This window comes from Pleurodeles waltl, chromosome 8 (genome assembly GCF_031143425.1).
Source record: "Pleurodeles waltl isolate 20211129_DDA chromosome 8, aPleWal1.hap1.20221129, whole genome shotgun sequence".
Classification (NCBI taxonomy): domain Eukaryota; kingdom Metazoa; phylum Chordata; class Amphibia; order Caudata; family Salamandridae; genus Pleurodeles; species Pleurodeles waltl.
In genome coordinates this window covers 635,543,194-635,564,949 of record NC_090447.1, presented here as the reverse complement: position 1 = coordinate 635,564,949, position 21,756 = coordinate 635,543,194, and the positions used below count along the sequence as shown (strand labels likewise).

Below are 21,756 nucleotides of genomic sequence, written 5' to 3'. Positions count from 1 at the left end.
TTGCACTGCATCATCTCTTTGGTGCATCCAGGTGAATTCATGAATTCTCTTGATCAGGATTCTGACCTGCATATTGCTGCACACAAGGAACACTATAATGTGCCAGGTTTGCTTTAAGGGGATTCTATTTAAAAAATCCAAGGATATTCAAATCAGCACCCCATTTATTGACAAAGTGCTGGCTCCAGCAGTACGATTTCTCCATGATGGAGAAATGTTAGTCATTCAGTACCTAGACAACGAGAGCATTCAAACAATGTCAGTATTTCTGTGCCTGATTGACACCTATTAGGTATGCACTGTGCTCATGGGTTCATCATCAACCTATATCCATTCCAAATTCACCCCAACATAGGATCAGCAGTTTATTGGCACTTGCTTCCAGGCAGATCTGAAGGCAATGTTTTTGTTAAAAGCTTGTGTGGCCAGGCTGCATTTTCTCCTTCGACTTAGGTTCTAGCTTGCAATTTGCTGAGGGTCCAGTGTAGTATGGTTAGTGATGGAATGCTCTGTGACTTGTGTATTTTTTTGTTGATATGCTTTCTAGGTTCTCACTCTTATCCTTTTTTGGCAGGCATCATCAATCTTCATTATTCGTTGGGCAGGAAACCATCTGGGAATGGTCGACCACCACATTTTGTGGAACTGGGACTCCTCCAGACTTCTTCTTAATCCACAAATACCTTTGTCATGTAAACTGCTTTAGTGATTGAAGGGAAACCACCTTGCCCTGTGCATTCATCTGGTCATGCCGCTGCCAATCATCCTGACAACAAGTGGTTCGGGTCCGTGGTGGGGGCAACTTGGAACCTTTTGTAAAGCTAGGGAGTTGATTGAGCCAGGTCTTCAAATTGGAAGGACTTATCTGCATTATATGACCCCTTCAAATGTTTCACATCCCCCTGTAAGGTCAGTCTGTGCTGTTCTGTACAGGCAATATAGTCTCCAATGCTGATGTATATCAGAAGGGGGAGGGCTAGATCCACGTCTCTATCATCTGTTGAGGAACAGAGGGACCCCCCTGCCAGAGGCATCTTCTGTGACTTTTGGCAGCCTGCATCATGGGTAAGGACCACACAGAGGAGGGCTCACTCAGTCAGTTGTTTCCTGCCTCCCAGGCTTTCTGTCTCCCTAGGCGACTTTAAGCCAGTTTGTTGGAGTTCCTTATCTGGAATACTTTGCCATATCAGACAAAGCCTTGGTGCTATGGTTTGGTAGCCATTTTCAGGACCCAGGCCAATAGGAATCGCTGCACTACTAAGTCCTTGGTCATCAGTTCTAACATATACTTTCCATTCCTTTCCCCTCATCCCTGACTCTCAGCACAGATACACAGGGAGACAGCTATGGTGTGCTGTCAGTACCATCTTGCCAGAGGATGGGTTGATTCACCTCCTTCATCAATGGTCAATTTCCAGGGAATGGGCTGCCCTGTTGTCTTCTACTCCAGTCATCTTCCCGGGCCTTTCCCAGACTTCTTGACACCCATATCTCTTGGTCTGGCCACTAGGCAGTTGGGTCACCAACATCAGGGGGCCATCCAGAAGAGTGGCTTTGTCTGTTCAAGCTTCTTCCTATCCACTTGTGGCTACATGGACATCCCCCTCAGCTTTTATTTCCTACTACCCACTGAAGGTCAGGTATAGAAGGGCTAATTTTGTTGTCATGTGTTGTCCTCTGCACTATCGACTTAGAAGGCTCACATTGCACCATTTTTCTGAATACATTTTGTGTATTTATATGCCTTCTTGTGTGGTGGTGGTGTTTTTGTGGTAGCATACAAGTCTTTTTGAGGATGTCTTTAACAACTGGGATAAGGTAGAGGATGCCTAGGTAATTATTGTAATACCTAGGGGCAATTACATTTCTCTGATTTCATCTACCTCAAGCCAGATCTTTTGCGCTACCAGCTCAACTGATGTTGACGTATGTTCTTGTTCCCCTAGGAAACTTTGGGAATCAACAGGAGCTGGGATTTCCTCTACGTTATAGTACCAGGAGCACGGGGAAACAGGCCGTGTGCTTAATAGGGGTGACCATTCAGCTATTCCAAGATATGTCACTTACCACCCAGGAAACGTACAGACTTTCACCCGATCACCGATCTGAGAGAACACAAAGTGAAATATCAGTGGGGCCATCCTTTCAGCTTAATCTTCCAGTGGAATAGCAAAAGGATTTAAGTCCACTCCCTTGCTGAGGCCAAAAAAAGAGTGGGGCTACCTCAGGAGATGGAATCCAGTGGTACTGCCCGGCCTTCCCATCCCGAATGCAACAAGCTTTGCCCTGAGTGGAAAACTGAGCACTGATCTCTCACACCACATAGAGGTATGTCCAGATTCACTAAGGAAAGGCAGACATCATCTCACATTTACACAATTTGAAGACTGAATCCATGCAACCCTCCCCTTGAAGAAAAACACGATTGGTTACACACCCAACAACAAGACCACCAATCTATCTTCGTTGGTGACTTATAGAAGGCCAGGAGGAGTAATAAGGTGTGTTGTACTTTTGTAAATGTTTTTGCTGTTGCTCCTTACCCACTCTCTCAGACACTTTTACAGGACTACTCCTTGGTCTCCAGTCCATTATCAGTATCCTCATCCTGTGAGGGTCACATCTCTTGACAAGATCCTTGTAATAGGGTCCTCTGTACCATAGATGGGAATTGTTGGGCTGGCCCAGTTAGACAACAGTCTGGATTATTATGTTGGTTCTGTTCTGTTTATATAACATGAACTAAAATTGAGACAGGGTGGAGGGTGTTTGGGGGATGATGAGTGTGCTGCCCACACTTAAAGAATGCTCAATGGTGTGTCCATAACCCCTTATTCACATATCGATGGGTAACAAAGGGTCACTTAGACTGCTCTCAATACGGCCCGAAATTAAAGAAAAATGGTGATGCACCAATGCAGCACCACTTTTCTTGCTCTCCCCTACCACCAGCATGTGTGCATCGTATTTAATATATGGCGCATCATGGTGCAGGGTATGGTCAATAGCGTCAACATTTTTTATGCTATTGATGTACTGTGCAGGATTAGCACCAACATTTTTGAGCTAATCCTGCAGAGTATAAGGGGTCCATTAAAAACAATGGTATGCCCCTTTTTAACGCCTTCTCTTAGATTCCACTACGCCATTGGCGCAGGCATAATGTGGCGCAAGGGGTCACAAAGTGGCGCAATGCATGCATTGCACCACTTTGTAAACATGACACAGCGAATCTGGCCACATTAGAGTCAAACTTACGCTAATGTCGCGCAAGGAAGTGCTAGCCCCTCTTAAATTTGGGCCTAAATGTCCATGGACTTAACTTAACTAATAAGTGTAAATTGCTTGTCCTTTTCCAAGACCCTGATATCATCTGCTTACAGAAGACCCACTTAGTTAAGAAAGACTCTATTTGAATGCGTCAGCTGAAATACCCCCTTTAATACTGGGCATCCTCTACAGCAAACAAAGAAGGTGTCACTATACTTTGTAAGGTCCACACAGACCAAAATCCTTGGGCTTTAGAAGGTTTTATCTTAAGCTTAAGATACAGTGGGCTGGAAACACACTGCCCTGCTGAAGATCTATGCCCCAAACACAGCACAAGACTCCATTCTCCATACTCTACTAAAACAACGGTTGAGGGACTTCCGGAGGGATATTGTGGTGAGCTGAGACTTTAATTTAGCCTGGGACCCAATACAGTTATGGAACAGGTACAGTTTCCACCAAACTAGGGCTTGTTGATGCATGGTGGCACAGGCACCTAAATCTTTTGGACTCCTACTTTTACACACACTTTCATGCCTCATATTCCAGAATCAACTACTTTTTCATTAGGCGCTCACTCTTATGAGCACTTACCACAGCCGCTCTTGCTGATATTTCCGTAAAAGACCATGCACACCTCGAACCCATGGGAGACCCATGTTGCCACAGGGATCCACATGGTGGTCAATGAAACCACACATCCTAAGGGACTCAGTTATTAGAGTAATTATTACATCAGCCTTTCAGGAATATTTAAAGCATACAGTCTGGTGCATTGCCTCATAACCCTTGGGATGCATTCAAAGCTTTGATAAGGGGTTCTTTCAAAACATTTGAAATAGATAAGCCAAACAAAGCATAACCTTTCGAATATAACTTCATCTCTATAATCAAGGCATTAGAACAATTAGATAAATGTACTCCTCAAAACAAAATCACAGAAAATTGGCTGTTCTGAGTGGTCAGCTTAACGTTCACAGGATTAACCATGCAGAGCAATCAATGCTCTCCCTGAAACAACATTTCTCTGACAGAAGCGATGAAGCAGGCACATTTTTAGAAAGTAAAATTTGCCTCCACAGAGCCAAATATTATATCCCTCAGCTCAAAATCATACTTAAGCCTGGGCGATAAAGCAGACAGAGAAATAACAAGTGTTCCATCACCAATCTCTCTAAAGGCAGGGAGACAAATGTAGGATGGATATCTAGGCTTACCTTATGTCCTGTGACTGGACACCTATCCCTTTTGTTTTTAGGGAACTCTTGCAAGTCCCAAAAGCACCAAAATAAATTCACAAAGAGCCTAAATCTATGCCAATGAATAAACCCATAGGGAACCGCGGTCTCCAGTGGACGTCTGTTTTTCTACTACATTTCAAAGATCACCTCACTGCACTATTTACTTCTTTCAATCAAACCACGAGCTCGAGCTTAACCCCAACAACATGCAAAGCAGAGAACGTTTTGATACCTAACCCAGGAAAAGATCACTCGAATTACACATCCTATCACCCCATTGCTTTGTTAAATACAGACAGACAAATATATACCAAAATTATAGCACAACTGTTGGAAACTCTCCTACGTAGGCTGATAGACCTAGATCAGGTGGGTTTTATCCACCACCACTAGGTGGTCAACAACCTGAGATGCCTCACATGCCTCAAAAAGGCACATACGTGTAACATAACGTTTCTATGTCTCTCTTTGGATGAAGAGAGGGCATCTGACTGGGTTAGTTGGGCTTACCTTAGAGCAGTTTTGTGCAAGATTCAAAATATCCCCAAGATGATAAATAAAAACATGGGAATGTATACAACCACCACAGCAATCAATAGGCTGAATGGCCAATGTTATGTTATGTAATGTTATTTATCTCTTATGAAATTTTATAGTGTGCTATCACCCAGGAGGGTAGCCTGGTGTTTCGCAGGTGTGTAACTGTGAAACATGGAGCCTTAGTTGAAGAGTCAATTCCTCAACTGCTTGTGTAGTTCAAGAAGAAAGGAGGAGGCTCTCTAATGTGGGGTGGAAGATCGTTCCATGCTTTAGGAGTGATATATGGGAAGCAGTGCTTAATTTGTAAATAAAAACATCCCAGTGCCCAAAGACCTTCTCTTAAACATGCAGCTGCTGCAATTAAATGTGCGAGCACGGAATACTGAGGCAGCGTAATCCTGATGTCATCTCAGGCCTCTTCAATCCATTTACAGACACTCCTTGCCACTTCAGCTCACTCTTGCAGCTTTCTGCTTTCGCCCACTGTGACACTTTTTCATTTTTCTCTTCCTCTTCCTCTGTCTTGTGTATTTTGCTCACGGGTAAATGCTTGGGGCAGAAAAAGAAGTGCCGTCCCTCAAAAATAAGTGCTGGCGCCCGCACCGGAAACAAGAACAAATTAAGCACTGATGAGAAGACTCAACCTCCGGAACCGCTCCTGTGGATGTGTGGGACATGTGCTAGTAAGAGTCTGGCTGAGCAGAAATCGCCCATGCCTGGCTCCCACTGGGCTTGAGAGGGGCACATGGCCTCGTTCCCCTCTGCTTTTTCCTCTAGTGGTAGAGACTGTGAGAAATTGGGTTGTTGGTTGACTGGAGTTAGAGCCCTGGTCAAGAAACATCCACAATCCCTTGCAGGGTGAACCACAAAAAGTCAACTATTTAACCTCTGCTTACATCTGGATAGCTTGGCACACAAAGCAGTCAGGCTAAACGTGAAGGCAATGTGTTGAGTATTTATACAGAACACAGACAGCAACACAGTGAAAGCACAACACAATAACAATCCCCAACTGATTAACAAACAGAGTACATTTTAATAAATTATTTGCCACCAAAACCATCAAAATCCAATTAGTAGAACCAGAGTTATGAATTTCTCAACTTTAAGGTTCAAAATAGCAAGTCCTCAGTTTTGGAAAATGGCCATAGGGGCATCTTTAGCACCACAACCAAGGGCCCCAGAGTGGATGGAGAAATCTTGGAGGTTCACGACTCATTCAGATTGGGTCCAGGTGCGGGTTCAAGATGGTGGGAGCCTGTTATGCTATGTCCCTGTCATTTCTAAGATCCTGCGTGCAGGTGAAGATACAGGGCTCCACAGCAGGGCTGCCCTCTGAAGGTTCAAGGCAGGCTCCTGGCTGAAAAGCAGTCCTTCCGGGTACAGCAGCAGTCTGATAGAGTGCACAGCAAGTCACAGCAGTAGGCAGTCCCATGAGAGTCCTTCTGCAGGTCCAATAGCGAACTGAGGAGTAGGTCTGAGAGCCCTATTTTTATACCCTGGTGGCCTGCTCTTAGAAGCTGGGAGAAGTTTCCTGAAGGGTTCTCTGAAGTTCCAGGAATTCTCTGCCTCCTCTGACCTAACTCCCAGCTGGTTACACTAACAAAACAGGGTCATTAGTCCTATTGTGTGGCAGCAGAGCTCGGCCTATTCAGATGTAATTGGGGTTGTGCCTAGCTCTGCCACCCTCCCACCATCACTTCAGTTAATGGCCCATTCAGCCTCTGCTAATCCTACTATTGCGTGACTGAGGTGAATTTAGAAAGTCTCAACTGCCAGTTATACCTAGCCATGTGACCTGAGGGAGTCTATAGGTACAGAGGGCTAAGGGCAGGAAAATTTCAATTTTCTTAAAGTGGCATTCTCAAACATGTAATGATAAATCCGACTTTACCATTAAGGAGGGTGAATCATTGCAAGCTCATAGATACAAAACATGATGTATCTACCACCTCTATTTTAGGGAGTGCAGCTTATTAAATATAATAATGAATCCCCAGTGATCCTGGGAAATGTTTTACAGTGCTACTTAAATGGGTGGCACAATAAGTGCTGCAGGCCCACTGGTAGCATTTAATTTACAGGTTCTGGGTATATCATATATAACTCTACAAGTTATTTACATGTAAATGAAATATGCCAATCAAGTATATACCAATCAAACCATGTTTAGCGAAGTGAGCACAAGCACTTCAGCACTGGTTAGCTGTGGTTACGTGGACAGAGTCCTAATGCCAACAAGCAAAAATCCAGTACAAAATAGGAGGAAGGCAAAAAGTACGAGGTTGACCCTGTAAAGATGATCAATTGCAACAGAGCCTCTACCCATACAAATCAGAAATTCACAGAGGGTAGTAGGAACCCCTTTCAGGGACATACCCATAAAGCAAACCTTTTCGCTGACAACCTCCTTATAACATCGACCAACCCTTCTGAATCCTTATCAGAATTGTTTTCAATCTTAGACACATGTGACCTGGTTTCAGGTTTTAAAGGTAATAAAGGAAAATTGCAGGCTATAAACCTTAACAGGCCGCAATAACACACATATAGAAAACTTGGTCCCATTCAGCTGGGCTATTTAGACCATCTGTTACAACAGACTAACCAACACCAATTGCCTTGAAGGGTGGAGAAGGGCTAACTGGTCTGCATACCGTAAAATCATTTTAGAAGATCTTAGACATGACAGTCACTATAATTGCCCTGGCTAGGGTGAATAAATGTTCTCAAAATGAATGTCCCTCTTAAAATACTCTATTTGTTTCAGTTTTTACCTACCCAGATCTGCAATGCTGACTTTAAGACTCTCTAAAATAAACTTCATACATTAATTTGAGGAAGTGGAAATCCCTGCATCCCTAATAAAGTCCTTATGCTTCTGAGGGAGCTGGGAGGCCTCAGCTGCACCAACCTGATTGAATACTACTGGTCAGCACATCTATGCTACATCTCAGAAAGGGTGGTTCTCGAGTGTGAAATGTCCTGGCTACACATGGACTGCGATGAGGTGGGTACAGTGCTTTGCGATCTCATTTAGCTTCTGTATTATAATAGACTGAAGAGTGTAGACATAGCTAGCCACTCCACCCTGTAATAGACGTTTGGGATCATTTAACCATAAGAAAGAAATACATCATGTTTCCCCACAGCTCCTCTAGTGATCCTGATTTTACACCAGCTCTAGAACCCAGAGAATTTGCTGAATGGACAGAGAATGATTGTAAGACCATTGACAACCTTTTCCAGGACACTATTTTAAAACCATTTGACTAATGTAGGAGAGAATTCAATATTGCTGAATACTCCTGCCTTCAATATTGCCAACACTTTGCCACTGGGCACTACACCCACCAAATGATCTACCAGCAGTGAAACTTCTCAGCCCATTCAAAAAGCTTGTTTGTTCCTTTGGGGATACCAAAGGGCTCATCACTCTGACTTATTGGGTGATTCAGAATCCAAATCAGTGGTCAAACATCCATTTCAAAACCACTAGGAAAGTGATATAAGGCCAAAAATCCCAGACAAGCACTGAAAATATCTGTGGAGAGATGCTGCCTAAACACTAAGGAGCACCAAACTTAGAGAATCACCCTAAGATGTAACAGTACAATGATATCTGAGACTGACAACGTTATCTAAGATTTATCCTACATTATCCCAAACATGCAAGCACTGTACTCGAACAACTGGTATGGTCATACAGACTTTTCAAAAAAGGTCCTAAGCACATCAAAGGGATGTTAGTGTACAACATTCCGGCAAACACTTGTGCTCCAATCCTGGGAATAAGACTACTTGAGATGGAAGGAACGGCATGCAACGAATGAGCATCTAAATTAGACTTGTGTGATCCATGAACTTGGATGTCTCCACTATAAAGAATGAGCTCTGATGTCATAGTCTCATCTCAAAATCAGAGAGGTATTGGCAAAGTTAATAGATTGGCTGCCAGTCGTTTGGCATTGTCAATGCTTGCTTTGTTTAGTTATGTTTTTTGCAAAACTTCATTTTTGGGCAAGCTCCTCATCAAAAAAATATTAGCTAAACGCTAAATTATTTTGGACTCAAAAAGCAAACATTGCTATGTAAGCCCCTGGCACTTAAGTGATCTACTTTGTCTGCAGATGTGCACCATGTGAAAGGAAAACCTGCTGGCATTCACAGTGAAGTGATCAAATGGATGAAGTGGGATGGACCACTATGCCATACTGTTACTGGCCACAATGCCACACTGTGTGCTGCAGAGGCTACAAGAAAATTTGGAATGATCCTATTACAGACCAACAGAACAGGCCGAAAGCCTTCATAAGTATGCAAATTATACGTTGAATTTTATAAAAATCAAAAGATCTTGGCTGAGCCAGATCTAAAAAAACAAAAGCCCCAACAGTGCCAAAAACACTTAATAAACCCTCTTAAAGGAAAATTTATAAGAAAATATAGCAAGAAGTTGAGTGGTCATTTAGAGCAGCACCTTGATAATAAAAGTGGCACTCATGAAGAACTCACCAGGAGGAGTCTAAATAATACTTACCAACTTTGCCTCTGTGGTATTATCAATGTAATCCATGTGTGAGAGAGACAGCGAAGCCTGGTCCAACTGTAATGACAAAAAACAGCGTTAATAAATATAGATTATTCGCATATACTAAAAATGCAATTTTAAATCTGCCAAAAATTGTAAACCTATCTTAAATGCAGCAGATTACAGATATCACTCATTGTATTACGACTGAGTTTTTTTATTGTGTCTGCTTTTTGAGGGCACACCAAACAAGATTCATACACTTGTGTTACACACACAGCATTATAAACTAGGGAGCGAATTTATGAGGATTGTCATGCAGGCAGTGCAGGGTAGTCCAGCCAGTCACCTTGCTATGTTGCACTGTGTGACAGGAAAAGGGAGGGAATGCACCATATTTAAAATAATATAGCACATTCCTGCATTTTCTGGCATTCTTTTGGCTCCCTAGCACCAACAAAGGCACCCTTGCAACATTGTGCAAGGGTGCCTGCATTGCGTGCAGGATTGTTTTGCCCTTTCCTGCACAAAAACAATACTGAGAGGCATAGTCCTCTATCTATGAATGCTGCAGAATGCAGCACACATAGAAAGAGGAAGTAACAGAAAGATTTAATTGTGTGTGGGGCCCTGCAGCCTCAGGGACCACCACCTCCCCGTGGCTAAAATAAAAACAAATGAGGGGTGTTTATTTCATACCACCAGCCCGGGCCACCACCTCCCAGGGGCAATACTGCATTGGAGGGTGCTGCGCGGTCCCCCTCGAGGATCCAATAATGGCCATGGGCACCGCCAGGGCCAGTTCTTGGTAAGTCCTAGGGTGCCCATCGCCCGGATATAGCTGTTTGCTTTTGCTTGATGGGAGCTGATAGCTCCGACCAAGCTAAAGCAAACAAAGTCTGCTTTCTGACAGGGGGGTGTCACGCAGCCCACTCCACCACCACAACCCCGTAGCCCCAGGGACCACCACCTCCCCGGGGCAAAGCCTTAGTTGCGGCCAGACCCTGCATCCAACCCCCACTGCACACAGCTGAAGGCCATGTGCAGAGCAGGTTTGGTTGGTTATAGGGGTTGGCTCCAGAGTCTGCAGCCAACCCATGCTCTGCATGGCCAAAGGCCCTGCGCTGCACTGGGTTGGGTGGTTGTGTACTTCGGTGGTTGGTTTAACGTGCAGCAATGAAAATTACTTAGTGTAAAAACAAAATAGAAATTCACTGGAAAGAACAAAGGTTGTAGGGACGTTAAAGTTAGGAAATACAATAAAAAAAACACAGAAACTCACTTAAAAAACAAAGGTTAAAGGAACGTTATAGTTAGGCTCACATTTTAAACGTACTAAAGCATAGAAATTCACCTATTAGAGTTATTTCAAGTAACTATAACTCATTCCCTAAGGTAACTATAACTCGCACTCTCACCATGCACTGCTAATTACCCCACAAGTTACGGAATTCATGACAATTTTGATAACATCATTAATAATATCAATGTAATTTTTGCAGTTATATTTTTGACGAAAAAACTGCATGGCGGGAGTTACTTGAGATAACTCTAACTATGACAGGTGAATTTCTATGGTTTTGTGTGTTTAAAATTTGAGCCTAACTATAATGTCCCTGTAACCTTTTTTTTGAGTGACTACATATATATACATATATATATATGTTCCATTAAAGACGTCAAAACACCACACAAACGTACACTAATTATGCATAAGAAGACAAAGCTATTAACATAAGAGGGCACAAAGAAGCTCGAGGCTTAATAAAAAAAAGAACCACCAAATTCAGTGACCTTTCAAACTCTGCCACCAATCCATTATTGAAATGTTGCCCCTTAATCAGCAACTAAGGCAATTGTAACTGGGGAACAGGAGAAAGGGAAGGAGGACCAACAGGAAGATAAATAAATGCAAATCCCAAATAGAACAATTGCTACTTTATTGAATATCAGAAAACGATCTCCCAATCTCGGTATCACTCAGTTTGGGATGTTGAAGAGATTTGGTCAGTAGATTTACAACATATGGAGGCAAGCAGAAAATACTAGAAAAGGTTGCTCATAGCTATTACTACAGTGCTCGGACACCCCATTTAAAACGACCCTGGCACCTTCAATATTGGATAGCAGGTATGCTTTCACTTTGTATAATATATATAGTCTTTCCATTACCCGCACACAAGCTCGGCCACTCAAACGCAGCAACTGATTAGAGAACATAATAACTTGTCAACTTCTCACTTGAGATATTGTGCCAACATCGAGGGTAAAGTAGGATTCTCCATTTCTCATGCTCTAAATCCTGCTTCAAGAAAACCACCATTCATAGCAAAGTGTTCCGCCATGCCCAGTTCTGCAGAGCAACTAAAATCATTCCAATTAATGTTGCTGCCAAAGATTTGGAAGTTCTAGGTAGTTGTCACCAGTGGGCTGTGAGAGTAATCCAACTGAGTCAGCTTGACCACAAGACAGAGTGCTTTGTCTCTGCCACACTCACATAGGCATTAACGGCTGGAACTATCAGAACTGTTAGATTAGAACCCTTCCTCACAACTGCAAACATTTCCAGTGTATCTTCCACAATGGGGATGGCTTTAGAAGCTCTACGGTTATGCTCTGAAGTTGTTTGAAGTTCTGCATCCGCCAACAACAGCGACTCCTCTGCTATTTTTAAAATGGTTCCCAGAAATACATTGCTTTCCATGCCAGCTATATTAGCTTCAATTTTCTCCAACCTCGTTTTTATCACCAAGACAGACTTCTCCTCCAGCTCATCACGTTTCCCAATGTTAGAGCCCTGCAAACCTGTCATCTTTTTCTGTCGATGCAGTGCAGTAACCTACCAGAGGTAGCATCTCTGCAATCCACCTCACCAGGGTCCTTCTTCCTCCTCACAAGTGTCATTCTTCCTCTTTGCATGAAGCATGAAAACCTCCTCTACTTACCTCTATGCCTGCTTGTCAATCACTCCACTGCTGCTAATCCTCTGCTGGGCCCAATCAGTCCTACTTTGTCAGTGTACGCTGCAGATGATATTTACAGGCAGGTCGTGAAGGTGGCATCCCTATCAAGGAGGGGAGTTGACATCGCAAATAAAATGAACAATAGAGAATGCAAATGGATGGACATACTTGACAGTACCAGCAATGGACTGAATGATGCTAATGATATAAGATGTTTGTCACTGGTGCAGTTTTGAAAGTTCTATGGAAAATATTCTTTGCCCCAATAGCTGTGAAGTATTATTGTTACACATATGGAGTACTAAATGGATGGCATTAAGAATATAAATTGTAAGATACCCAAGATGCAATGTTGAAAGTTCCATGGAAACATTCTTTGTCCCAACATCCATGAGATTGGTTTTGTAACATATGTGGAGTACTAGATGGGTGTCCACTATGAATGTAAGATGTCATATACATGAGATGGTTGTTAATAGTACACATTAATAGCTTTATGGTAAACTCTTTGGTCACACCTGTGTATTCTGACCCCTACATTTGTATTGCAATAATCTGAATGGCAAGACATATGACCTATGTTTTGGTTATCTGACATAGATTGGGAATGGTCCGTCTCTCACAGGTGTGATGCTGGATCTGAAGTATATACTATGTATGGCTGTGACAGGTCCCCTCCAAGATATAGCTGTGTGGGTTAATTCCTTTTGAAACCATGTGATAGATCCTGGTTGAGTCTGCTTTGCCAGATAGGAATTGTGAACCTTTGAGACTCATTTAAACTACCGTTTTTACTGAGGGGTGTCCCAGTGGGTGGGCATGACAAATCATCCACTTTGCGGTATCCGTCCAGATAATAACTGAACTTTTGCAAAAATGACATACGCCCATTGTTTGCTCAGGGTTGCCCCCGTCTGTGGAGACCGATGCATCAGCTAATGTTCATTATTCAAAATTCACAACTGTTAGCATCCGTGTGAATTCACAGAGGACTCATAAATGAGTTAAAGGATTCATTTTAGACTCAGTTTTTATTCACTTGGCTGAAGTAGTATCCAAGAGAGGCTGTAATCCCACACAATTGTGATGGTATAGAGACACTTTGTAAGTAGTGCGAGATAGGTACGTAGATAGACTCAAGTAGGGTGTGGATAGACCTTTGTGACATGATCCTAGATTGATCTTTGTTGGTTTGTCTAAATATGACTCAGTGTTATAACACAGAAATAGGCTGCGCAGCCTCTGAGAACAGATCTGTTGTGTTAATGGAAGGGTCACTGAGTCGCAAAGCGCTTGGCGATTCGCATTATTAACTTAACACACCTGCTCTCAGAGGCTGCAGGCTCACGCCGCGCGGCCTCTGATAGCAAGTCTGTTAAGTTAATGGCAGAGATCACCAAGCGTTTTGTGGCTTGGTGATCTCCGTTGTTAACCTAACAGGCCTGCTCTTAGGAACCATGTGGTATGAGTCTGCGGCCCCTCGAGAGCAGGCCTGTTAAGTTAGTGGCAGGAGGCCTCGCACCTCGTGTTAGACACCTTCCAACCCCTTGGGGTTAGCGGGTGTCTAGCACGAGGTGCATGACCTCCTGCCACCATGTGGAGGAGGAGGACGTCCATGGTGCGAGGTACAGGCCTGAGGGCCCTAGCCTCGCGTGCTTGGGCCCTCTGGCCCTACAATATAACATATAGGCACAAACAGTGGGGGCCCTTGGGCCCCGAGCACGAGGCTCAGGTCCCCAGGGGCCCGCCTAGCAGCATTGTTTATTTAAAAAAAAAAAAAATACATTAAAAAAATAAAACAAATAAAAAAACACTTAAGTAGGGGTGGCAGAGGACACAGAGCACAATGTGTGTATCCTCTGCCCTGTAGCCCCAGCCCAACTACACAGCTTATGAATGGTGAGGGCATTGAGCAACAGGCTCAAGCCCCACAAACCCCTATTCACTCACCTTAAGTTAGAGTTCTGTTGTCCTGGGGAGGTGATGAGAAAGACGTAGGGGCCCCCCATGCTGCCTCCACAGCCTGCAATTTTTCAAAAAGACTGTATCTAGGGTGTTGGAGCTGCCTCTGCCTATCTGCTCCACCCTGTAGGCTGGTGCTTAGAGTGAGCTACGCCCCCACACATGGTCCAGAGCATGGGGAAGTCGGAGTAAAACCTGGAGTGGAACCTAGGATCCAGCTTATATATATATATATATATATATATATGTTTTGTGTGTTATATTTTTAATAATTACTGTAATCATATGACATTATAAGTACTAGATGTGCCATTGTTGAGTAAAATAAGGCTGCGGAGGCCCTGGAACCATATCAATAATGCCTTATGGACAGATTTCTAGATGTTATGTTGCCCAGCAGCGCCGCCCCGTAGACTTTTAAATAAACACTGTATGGTTTTTGAGAAATATGAACAAGTGGCTTTGTGTATTGTACCTTCACAACAATGTAAGGGGATGATAGTGTACTTATTAGCTAACATCCTAAGTGAGCTTGCTTAATTGTGTATGTAATTTTTGAGTAAACACTTTTATAGTCTTATGGTATATTTATGAATGTGCTATGGCGGTACTATAAAAATGAATGAATTAGAACCGTCACAAAAGATCTCACAAGGTGTCTGCCGTAAGACCAAGTGGTCCGCATCGCCTTTAAAGGATGTCACAGAAGTCTTACAAAACACAAAGTCGTCAACAGGCGCGGAGATCAGCGCAGGGTATCAGGACAAACAACCGTCCGGGTCTACAGAAAATCGTCATAGACCAGGTACAGCCCTTAACCACTGCACCACTTTACAAATAAGCACCGCAGCCGGTACATCGACCTCTTCTACAGAAAGTACATTTCTGCAGGGGTTGGGACACACAGGCGATGGAGCCCTTTCACCCGCAGACAAACAACATCAAGTACTGTTTAAAACCACTGAGGGGGATCCCAATCAGAGCAACAAGCCTAGAATAAACAGTCTTTCCTTAAAGAATCGTAAGAAGAAGCAACCAGTCCCTGAGCTACAAATGGTTCCTCTAAATCTCTCAGTTAAAAGCACAGTTACGCCTCTGACAGGACCCCGAGGTCCACAGGGGTCTAAGTGTTTCACGGCTGAAATGGGTAATGTAGAGGCGGTTCCTAATGGATCGGTCCCAAAAACTCCTATAACTATGTTAGACTCTAGGTTTGAAAATGATCACCCTGTAGAGGACCCTTATGCCGCCTGTATAGGGCTTCTCAGGGCACTGGTGGGTGGGGTTGAGGGTTCTGAAACAATAGTAGCCACTGAGCACAACGGGCCTTCTAGCGTAGACCCAGAGGCACAGCAATCTTCAGGTCAACAATCACCCAATCCTAGCTCCTGCACATCCCACGCATCCGCAGGCCTAAGCTATTATGATCACCATTTAAGTTCCCATATCTAATGTTACCAATCTCAGCTCTGGGAGCGTAGGATCCCACCAGTGCCCCATCAAGTGTATACGTTTCTCAGCCTTCTCCCTCTTCAACATACCCTGATAGTAGTATGGGCAGGAGCGGGTCACAAAATCTACATTTTGGAACCCTGTCTAGTGAGGGACAGTCCTCTGAAACACCCGGTGTTCGCATTGGGATCCTACTTTTTTGACCCATCCCGGTCTATCCATTCAGAAAGCGGGTATTGCTGTTAACAAAGAAACTGCAGCTGGTATGGCTCAGGGAAATATAAACCCCACATCTAATGCCTCAAGTAGTGACTCAGAACATGACTTTTGGACTGCACTAGAGTCCTGGACACATATATAAAAGAAATACACCAATCTGTTAGAAAGCTAAAATTTAGACTGAGCCTCAAGACTTTAAAACTCGGGAAGGGGGGGGGGGGGGTCGCAATACCACGTCCTCCAGAACCGGCCTGAGGGCTTTAAGCCAGAGGTTGGCATTGTGTAAGAAAGAGGTGGTCCAATCATGTGAATCAGCCGCTGCAGACTTAAGTAATATACAGGTGTGACTAGGTGTGCGGGTCACCTAAGGAGTGTAAGAACCACATTTGTTAATACTAGCGTCCACAGGCCTAAATCAAAAGAGGACCCTGGATATACTCACTAAAGCTCTACAGTTCTTATGAGCAGTCAAAATCAAAAAACGGCAAGAGCCACCCAGTAACTGGGTAAAACCACAAAAATCAGCACCTGTAACATAAAACAACCCGGATTAGGCCTCAAAACATAAAGTTAGGACAAAACATCACAGTCATAGGAGTTTTAAGACCTTAGAGTCCAAAGCATTGTTACCCCGGAACAACCTGCGAGACCCCAGCCCGTAGTTGGTGAAGCGACAATGTGAGAGCAGAAATTTTACTGATAAAATGTTGAGTCTTTACGTAATTATATTATACTTATATATTAATGTGTGAATTAATTAGATAATAATATTCTGTTTACGAAAATGTGACTAATTGAATGGCCACCATCTTAAATAAGGTCAATATTTTGTCCATGCTAACTTAAGCTGATGGAATTATTCTGTCTTTACAAGAGAGTGTGTTTCTTAATTAAAAGAAATGGTAGAAATAAATGTGTATTTAGTGGCCTCTGCTGGACTGATGTAAAAGCAAATTGCGAGGTGATTGTACAATGCAAGCTGTATAAAATGTTTCTAATGTGTTCCGTAGTTTGACTGACTTCATTGCTTGAAGATATGTTTCTAACTTGTATGTCTTCCCTCGAGGGTAAAGAAATGGTGAAGTAACATATTTTGTAATCGTTCTTCCTGTGACTTCGTATTTCAGTGAAGTGGAAAGAAAAGGATCCACAGATGAGACGGAAGAAGAGGAAGTCTAGGATACTAATGTATTAGTTTAGATTTCGTCAATGGAATAACAACAAATAGAAGAGCTTGTAGTAAACTAATTGTATAATTAATGTTCTGATTGGTCATAACTTTCTCACCTCATGCTTTATCCAATCATTTTCATTTAACAAGTTTGAATTAATGTTCAGTCACCATTGTTTGACGGTCATTTTGTTCTTTGGGATTCTTGTGTATCCTGAGACTTAGAGATTTTATTGCTTTATGAAGAAGCTATGCTAGATGGTTTAGTGCATCATATAGTCCAAAATTCTAAACCATTATCCCTGTCCTTATTCTTGTTCTTATCCTGATGTTGGTGCCTGATGTTGCTGTCCCACTGACGAAGTAGACATTGTTGCTGATTATTGTAGTGATTTGGTAATGTATTAATTAAAAATGTTATTTGTCTTTTGTTTTTCAGGTACCAGCTGCAATTGCTTATTTACTGCTGCTTATTTTGATAGTGCCATAGCTAGATATTTTCTAAATTTATGTTACTAAAACTTTTACATGAAGCCCAACAAGTTAATGCTAATTATTGGTTAGTGGGACGTTACTCACATGCTCATAAATTGTCTTTGATATTTCCTTGTCTTTACATTATTCAGATGTATTCAACTTCTCTTGCTCATATTCTATTGCTATGGTTTAGTGTTATAACCATTGAGATAATTTGCCATTTGGCGTTGATTAAACTTAGATATATTCGGTGTTCGAATCAGCCTTTATTGTTTCTCTATATGTATAATTTGTGCTTTGAGAATTATTTTCATGGCCTTAGGGTTGTTAATATAGGGAAATAAATTATTAACTTCTTAATAAACGGGTGTGGTTATTGATTATCATCTGCTATATGTGTAACGCCGCGCTCTGACGCGGCGTCTCTTTCTGTCCTCGCGGGTGGAACACGCTACCGATATATCGGAGCGCCGTTCTCTGCGTTTTTTTACTATGCTTTCTGGGAAGCATATATTTCGCTCCCGGTCGCGCTACACTTACTTGTAGCCTTTTTTCTTCTTTTATTGTTGGTGGTGGGTTTTTTGTTGGGCCTTTTGCCTGTCTCTGTCCATGTTGTGTCCATCTTGTCTTCTTCGTGTTTTTGTCCCAGCATGCTCTGTTTTTCTTTTATACTACTTCCTTTTTCCTATACTGGTCTATGGGCTTTTCCCAATCCAAGATGGTGTTACTTCCCTTTCCTGTGATGTCACTTCCCTTTTCTCAGTATATAAGTCAGTCAGTCTTGTTCCTCCTTGCGTTGCAAACACTTCCTTCTGGTTGTGCTGTTCGCTCCTGTTCTTTGTTCCTGCTTTTTTGCCTTGGGAGATTTTTGCCTGTTCTTTGTTCCTGCTTTTGCCTTGGGAGATCTTTGCCTGTTCTTTGTTCCTGCTTTTGCCTTGGATATTTTTCCTGTTCCTTTTTTCCTGCCTTGTACCCTGGATATTGCCTATTTTTGTTTCCTGTTGTCAAGCCCTGTTTTTTCTTGTTTTCCTTCAGGAGTTCCTGTTAGAGGTTTTTTCCCCAGTGTTGGGGTTTTTTCCCTCTGGGACTCCTTCTGGAGGATACGGTCTGCTTTGGCGTAGCCTGTCAAGCGGCACCGTGGCTACTAGAAGGGGTCGCCCTTATCTGGGAACATCCAGGACCTGTAGAAGACTTGGTGTATTCACCAATCCGAAATCCAGAGGTTAGAAGTCCAGCGCAGTACGTGACAGATTGCAACGCCAAAAGATTCTGCGTTGCGAGAGCGCCATGGAAGATCCACAGGGAGAGGTGTCAGAAAATGCTCAAGCTATGTTACAGACTGTCCAACAACAAGCCCAAGAGTTACAACAGTTACGGGCAGAGAACATTGCGCTACGACAGGTCTTGTCTTCCCGATCAATGGACATACCACCCGTATCTGCTACTATTCCTCGATATTCCGGAGATCCTTTAAAGATGAAGGAATTTTTGGACGCCCTGATGGTTTTCTTTGCCTTTCGTCCACTCCAGTTTTCTTCGGATAAGACTAAGGTGGGCTATCTGATCAGCGCCTTGTCTGGTCCAGCGCTTGCTTGGGCGACTCCTCTGGTTTCTGCAGATGACCCAGTCCTGGCTAACTATTCCTCTTTTCTGACTGTTTTCAAACAAATGTTTGAGAGACCTGGGGTAGAAGCGGCAGCTGAAGAAGCCTTATGTGACATTCAGCAAGGTAATCAGGATGTACTGCAGTATATAACCCGCTTCAAACAGCTGGCATCTGAAACCTTCTGGGTAGAACGCACCTTCGTAACCCTTTTCCGCCGAGGCCTGCGTGAAGAAATTAAAGATGAGCTTGTACACTCTTCCCCAGCTTGTTCTTTGAAAGAATTAATGGATCAATCTATGAACATCGAGTATAGTCTTCGAGAGCGCAAGATGGAAAGACGTAGAACTAGAGCTCCATACCAGCCCGGTACCTTCGATGCTAGCAGTCGGCGAACGGAAGATAGTCCATCTGAAGCCTCTCCACCTCCCCATGAAGAGCCCATGCAGATAGATCTGGTTCGTGGGCCATTGACGGAGTCAGAAAGGGAGGAACGACGACGAAGGGGACTTTGCCTATACTGGGGTAAGGCTGGCCACCTGATCTGTAGTTGTCCGGTACGTCCCTCAAGGCCTGCGGGAAACGCCAGCTCCCGTCCCCTGTAAGGAGGAAGGGAACGGGAGGAGCTGAAGTACCATCAATATGTTCCTCCAAAGAAAGCATGTCCACCCTGTTTATCCTCTCGGTCAAGTTACAAAGTTCACAAGATCAAGAGGAACATTTTCTGGCTCTCCTTGATTGTGGAGCCAGTGGACTCTATCTGGATAAAACCTGGGCTACTAGTAAAGGAATTCCCCGCATTCCTAAAGAAACCCCTGAGCAGGTTCACACAGTGGATGGCTCTCCGTTAACCTCAGGACCTGTGGTGGCCTCAACTCCTACTCTTTGTTTGACATTTGGGGGGCATCAAGAACACGTTGCCTTTGATCTCATAGCCTCACCAAATCACATCATGATTTTGGGAATTCCCTGGTTAGCCCGACACAACCCCTATATCAATTGGGAAACACAAACTATATCCCTAACGTCTTCATTTTGTCAACAGAATTGTTATTCTACTACTTCTTATTGGACTCCAAAAAGGTCCTGTCAGTCAACTAAGGATAACACTAACTCTATCAATACTATCCAGGGGGTTCCAGATTGTTATCAGGAATATATCAGGAGTTTTCAGAAACCTAGTAATCCTATTTTGCCACCTCATCGCAGTTATGACTGTGCTATTCCTTTAATTCCTGATGACGTAGTTCCCTCCGGTCGAATGTATTCTCTGACAGACCAAGAAAAGAAGGTGTTAAGGGAATATTTAGAAGACAACTTACACAACGGTTTGATTGCTCCTTCCACGTCCCCCGCTGGGGCTCCTCTCTTCTTCGTCCCAAAGAAGACTAAGGATCTGCATCCTTGTGTGGACTTTCGTGAACTCAACAGAATAACGATTAAGGATCGATATCCACTGCCTTTAATCAGAGATATACTGGATGCCATTCAAGGAGCCAAGATATTTACTAAATTAGACTTACGGGGTGCCTATCATCTCCTTCGGATCAAGGAAGGAGATGAATGGAAGACTGCTTTCCGTACCCCTTTTGGGCACTATGAGTATCGTGTTATGCCCTTTGGACTGACCAACGCCCCTTCTGTTTTTCAACGATTTATGGATTCAGTGTTCTCTGATGTACTCAATCAATATGTAGTCATTTATTTGGATGATATCTTGATATATTCCCGTGATCCTGAGCACCATGTAGATCATGTCATACAAGTCCTGGAAAGACTCAAGAAACACCAATTGTTTTGTAAACCTGTGAAGTGTGAGTTCCATAAATCTGAAGTAAGGTATCTCGGGTTTTGTATTAATCAACACAGAATATCCATGGATCCTGACAAGGTCAGTGCCATATTAGATTGGCCTTCTCCAACGTCCATTAAAGAAACACAATGTTTTCTTGGGTTATCAAACTTTTATCGTCAGTTTATTCAGAACTTTGCCCACCTACAAAGTTTCATAACACAAACAATTAAGAAAGAGAACCTGAAGAAGGGTTTCATTTGGACCAAGGAGGCTGAACATGCGTTTCAAGAATTAAAGACAGCCTTTACCCAAGCACCCGTGTTGCGTCATCCTGACAATACCAAGAAATTTATCGTCGTGACTGATGCCTCAGACAGAGCTATTGGAGCAGTTCTGCTGCAGAAGCAAGACAATGATGGATTGGAACATCCTATCTTTTATCTATCGCATATTCTATCAGAGGCTGAACGAAATTATTCTGTACTGGAACGAGAACTACTCGCTCACAAAGTAGCTTGTAAGGAATGGAGGC

The 21,756-nt window shown here is 43.2% G+C and overlaps 1 protein-coding gene across 1 annotated transcript in view; it reads right to left on the bottom strand.

Moving 5' to 3' along the window:
• The window catches only part of PHEX (phosphate regulating endopeptidase X-linked), a 1,559,577-nt gene that overhangs the window by 922,630 nt on the left and 615,191 nt on the right, over positions 1–21,756 (bottom strand). Inside the window, exon 6 of the mRNA XM_069204739.1 lies at positions 9,592–9,657. Coding sequence (XP_069060840.1) covers positions 9,592–9,657 — 66 coding nt within the window. The remainder of the gene's footprint in view (positions 1–9,591; positions 9,658–21,756) is intronic.